General features: G+C 48.5%; 2 protein-coding genes across 2 annotated transcripts in view; both read left to right on the top strand.

The window, feature by feature from the left end:
• TbgDal_III3360 (serine/threonine protein kinase, putative) overlaps positions 1-812 on the top strand; it is a gene marked incomplete at both ends in the record, with an annotated part of 1,217 nt that extends 405 nt beyond the window's left edge. The window contains 2 exon segments of the mRNA XM_011773986.1: positions 1-405; positions 405-812. Coding sequence (XP_011772288.1) covers positions 1-405; positions 405-812 — 813 coding nt within the window.
• A 1,587-nt stretch (positions 813-2,399) lies between these two features.
• On the top strand, positions 2,400-4,988 carry TbgDal_III3350 (hypothetical protein, conserved, (fragment); the record flags this gene model as incomplete). Its single annotated transcript, XM_011773985.1, has 1 exon — positions 2,400-4,988. A coding segment is annotated over one exon (2,589 nt), but the record flags the coding sequence as incomplete, so codon positions are not given.
• Positions 4,989-4,990: the final 2 nt, after the last annotated feature.

Raw genomic sequence — 4,990 nt, 5'->3', positions numbered from 1 at the left:
AAGATCCTCGGTGGGCAATATGAGCCCATTCCCTCCACTGTGCCAGCGGAAATTCGCGGCCTCTGCGGAGCGCTCTTGCAAGTCAACCCTGTTCAGCGTCCCAGCATAAATCGCATTTTAGAGTCGCCGTTTGTGCAGGAGTCTCTTAAAGGATTTAGTGCGGACCTTGAGAAGCAGGCGGAAAAGGAACGGGCGGAGTATGAGGCACGGAACCCCAAGATAACAAAACCTGTTAAGCCTGTGAGTACTCCGGAGAAGCCAAAAGAGTACCCCAAAGAGCCACAATTGAGCCAAAAGGAGCAAATGGCAAAGTTACGGGGGATGAATCGGGAGAGCATAAAGGCCATGTTGGCGGAACAGGCAGCTGCCGGTCCACCGCAGGAACAACAGCAACAATCGCCTTCCAGAGCGAGCATGATGACGGGCACCATGAGGTTGACGATGACGGGGAGTACATTGAGCAAAAGAAGCTAATTGTAGAGCAAAGCAAAAATATTGTGGGCAAGACAAATCTCGGTGGCCATCCCGAGGAGTTTGGTGATGGTCCTTCTGATAGCTCACCACAGGAAGACATGATTATACTGTCAAGTGGAAAGTCTGTGCCAGCATCTCAGGTGCGGGCCATTCTCGAGAAGGAGATTGGGGTGAAACTTCTTAACGAGGCTGCGGAGCTAGTGAATCAGCTTATGCTCAATAATGAAATTTCCAACGTGGATATTCAGAAGCAACTAAACGAATTGCTGGGTGCCCAACACGCTCACCATTCCAATGCTATCACTAAGTTGTGCGTGTACGAGGGGAAGAAGATGTAATATTTCCACCCCTCCGTGATCCCCCCCCTTTTTTTTTTAAATTGTGAACTCCGTCTCACTTTTTTATTTCTTTTTTTTCCCCATATCTTTTCCTCACCGACAATCCACATACTTTTTTATTTGACTTCCATTTTTTTCTTCTTCCTATTTTTGCCTTCCGTTCTTTTCTGTTGAAAAGCAATGTTTTGTTTTTTCTTGGCTACTTTTTGTGTAGGTTCGGGGAAGGGAGGTGTTGGTTGAGAGGAGGGAAGAGGGAGGAAGGAGGAGGAAGGGAGAAAAGAAGCTTTTGTTGTTGCTGCGAGCACACTTGTAAAAAGTACGTGCGCACCTATCAATGTGACTGTCCACGTCGTACACATTTAAAATCGAGCAAGAAGAAGAAGATGGAAAAACATTATTTATTTTCGTTCATTTCGCTTTTCCTCCCCAGCGGTTCTCTTTGCTACTTTCGTTCCTCTCCTCATCCTCTTTCCTCTTTTTTTTTTTAAATTTGTGCCTTCCCCCCTTTTTTTTTCCTTCTCGTACAGAAGCACTTGCAGATGCACACATGCAAAAGCACGGATACCAAACATAAACACGTATTTATATTTGTAATATATGCGGTCAGGTGTATCGCTCCGTATTTCCTTTACTATTCGTGTAGTCTCTTGTTTGTACAACGTTTTGTTTTCTTCTTTTTGTTGTTTAACGAAAAATCATTCCCATCTTCGTTTTAGAATTTGTAGTCTTTTTCTTTTTTTCATTAAAAAATTTCCCTCCTTTTTCCATTTGACTTCCTTGTTTTTCAGTTTTTTTTTTTTTTCGTTATGGGTGCTCCACATAATAATATGTCGCTCAGCATGATCGCTGCTGTGCGCATTTTTCTCTTCCTCCTTTTTTTTTTTCTACTTCTCTCCGCAGGCGCCTCCGAGGGAGCGCACATCATTTTACACGTCGCCAAGGCGGCATTGTTTGCATCGAGGCGAGTTGATATTTTTGAAGTGCCACGAGATAAAAGGGAGCCCGGTGTCATGCACTGACGCTGGAATATGTGTAGAAGGACAGGAATGAGAGGGGGCTGCAGTTCGTGCTGAGCGCTCTGTGGAAATGTATTTGCAAATGTGCTTGCGAATACATATATATATATATATATATATATATATATATATGTATATGTATTTTGAAAAGAAATATAAATAAATAAATATTTACGTGTGTGCGCGTGAGCGAGTTTGTATGAAGGAAATGCGGAAAAGGGGGGAAGGTAAAATGGGCGGCTTACAAACTCGAGTGGGGGTGGGTATTGCTATGTGTTGGTGCTATTGTGCGCACCGTTTGCATTCATTTGGTTATTTATGTCTGTGCCTGTGTACGTGTGTGTGTGTGTGTGTATCTGCCAAAAACCGGTGCCATCACCACCACATGTTCTTTTTCTTGTGAAGACCTTTGGCTGTGTCCTCTTTGTACATCCCCGCTGCTCTTTTCTACCTCCTTTTGGGAAGGATAAATTTACGCTCAAAATAGGATTCTATCCCTCTTCTGAATAAGGAGGAATTTTCTCATTTTTTCTTTTTCAGGTTACTTTTGCATAGAGTGTACTCAGGGCATATGCGTGAGCGGCCGCGTATAACCGTACGCCTTTGTGCCAAGAAGGATTCCTTTACGCCCACCTCGTCTCACCGGTTTGGAGACCACTCAGCGATGTCTCGCCATGGCGTATCAACAGGTACGGTCGTCTTGCGTAACGGTGAGGAGGTTGATCACCAGAAAAACATGTCGAATATCGCTCGTGTAAGCGGCAGTTTGGCGTGGTGTATGACGCGTCTCGGCGGTTTGGCTAAAGGTGTCATGCGAGCCGTTTTGGGAGTGACCACCGTGGGCGGGGCTGACGCCAGCCGGTGTGGTCCAACGCCAGACTCAGTAGCTTCCTCACATGCGCCACCATCCCAGACAAACTCGCCGGTACCACCCATAACTAATAATGTAACCACGGCAGCGAACACCATGCATATGCAGTCGCATCGCTCAGGAGTAGCGGCAGTTGCGCGAGCGGAGTGCAATCCCGTTGTTGTGAGGCCCGGTGAATTTGCTGGTAATGCCCATCAGCGTGGGTCCCAGATGATAGAACCGGAGACTGGGCCTTACACGCACCATTATCAATACAACTTCTACTACGCCGCTCCATCAAATAATCTACCCACCGTGGATCCTCTGTTATTGGCAAGGTTCAACGAGCCGCGTTACACGATACGGCCGTCACGGCCTTCGTACAGGTCGACTATATTGGCTCCCCGCCCCACTCCAGAGAAGCGGAGGCGCGACCAAGGCGATGCAGATGTGTCTTCAACTATGCGGCAAGACCTATTGAGGCGTGTGACATTTGAGGCAGAAGGGCTTGGTGGTGGAACTGACCGTGGCACGAATAGAGATGGGAAAAAGGCTGCACACGTCGCAGGCCCAACTTCAGGTGTCACTCGCACCCCGAGTAATCCCTTCTCATCAGGTGCCTCTGCTGGGGATGCTTCAGCAAGCTCGGGCATTGGGGCTGTGACTTCAAAGACAGCTTCATCTGGTGGTTTCTTTAAAAGTGGCCCATCTGCTGTCCCGTTTGATGATGAGGGTTTCGCTGACAACGCTGGAGGTGATGACGAAGACGGGTCACCATCTCCAACTGCAGGTTCAACTTCAGGTGTCACTCGCACCCCGAGTAATCCCTTCTCATCAGGTGCCTCTGCTGGGAATGCTTCAGCAAGTGGTGAAAAGAACAATGCTCCACGGAATCCCTTCTCATCAGGTGCCTCTGCTGGGAATGCTTCAGCAAGTGGTGAAAAGAACAATGCTCCACGGAATCCTTTCTCATTAGGTGCCTCTGCTGGGAATGCTTCAGCAAGTGGTGAAAAGAACAATGCTCCACGGAATCCTTTCTCATCAGGTGCCTCTGCTGGGAATGCTTCAGCAAGTGGTGAAAAGAACAATGCTCCACGGAATCCCTTCTCATCAGGTGCCTCTGCTGGGAGTGCTTCAGCAAGTGGTGAAAAGGACAATGCTCCACGGAATCCTTTCTCATTTGGTGCCTCTGCTGGGAATGCTTCAGCAAGTGGTGAAAAGGACAATGCTCCACGGAATCCTTTCTCATTTGGTGCCTCTGCTGGGAATGCTTCAGCAAGTGGTGAAAAGAACAATGCTCCACGGAATCCCTTCTCATCAGGTGCCTCTGCTGGGAATGCTTCAGCAAGTGGTGAAAAGAACAATGCTCCACGGAATCCCTTCTCATCAGGTGCCTCTGCTGGAAATGCTGCAGCGAGCTCGGGCATTGGGGCTGTGACTTCAAAGACAGCTTCATCTGGTGGTTTCTTTAAAAGTGGCCCATCTGCTGTCCCGTTTGATGATGAGGGTTTCGCTGACAACGCCGGAGGTGATGACGAAGACGGGTCACCATCTCCAACTGCAGGTTCAACTTCAGGTGTCACTCGCACCCCGAGTAATCCTTTCTCATTTGGTGCCTCTGCTGGGAATGCTTCAGCAAGTGGTGAAAAGGACAATGCTCCACGGAATCCCTTCTCATCAGGTGCCTCTGCTGGGAATGCTTCAGCAAGTGGTGAAAAGGACAATGCTCCACGGAATCCTTTCTCATCAGGTGCCTCTGCTGGGAATGCTTCAGCAAGTGGTGAAAAGGACAATGCTCCACGGAATCCCTTCTCATCAGGTGCCTCTGCTGGAAGTGCTTCAGCAAGTGGTGAAAAGAACAATGCTCCACGGAATCCTTTCTCATCAGGTGCCTCTGCTGGGAATGCTTCAGCAAGTGGTGAAAAGAACAATGCTCCACGGAATCCCTTCTCATTTGGTGCCTCTGCTGGAAGTGCTTCAGCGAGCTCGGGCATTGGGGCTGTGACTTCAAAGACAGCTTCATCTGGTGGTTTCTTTAAAAGTGGCCCATCTGCTGTCCCGTTTGATGATGAGGGTTTCGCTGACAACGCCGGAAGTGCTGTTCGTAGTCGGGTGCCTCATGCTGCGACTGCTGCATCAACTGCAGAAATCACTAGCGCTCCGCGGAATCCCTTCTCATCAGGTGCCTCTGCTGGGAATGCTTCAGCAAGTGGTGAAAAGAACAATGCTCCACGGAATCCCTTCTCATTTGGTGCCTCTGCTGGGAATGCTTCAGCAAGTGGTGAAAAGAACAATGCTCCACGTAATCCCTT

This window comes from Trypanosoma brucei, chromosome 3, assembly GCF_000210295.1.
Source record: "Trypanosoma brucei gambiense DAL972 chromosome 3, complete sequence".
Classification (NCBI taxonomy): Eukaryota; Euglenozoa; class Kinetoplastea; order Trypanosomatida; family Trypanosomatidae; genus Trypanosoma; species Trypanosoma brucei.
The sequence above is the reverse complement of the archived record's forward strand: the minus strand, read 5'-3'. Positions and strand labels throughout refer to the sequence as shown.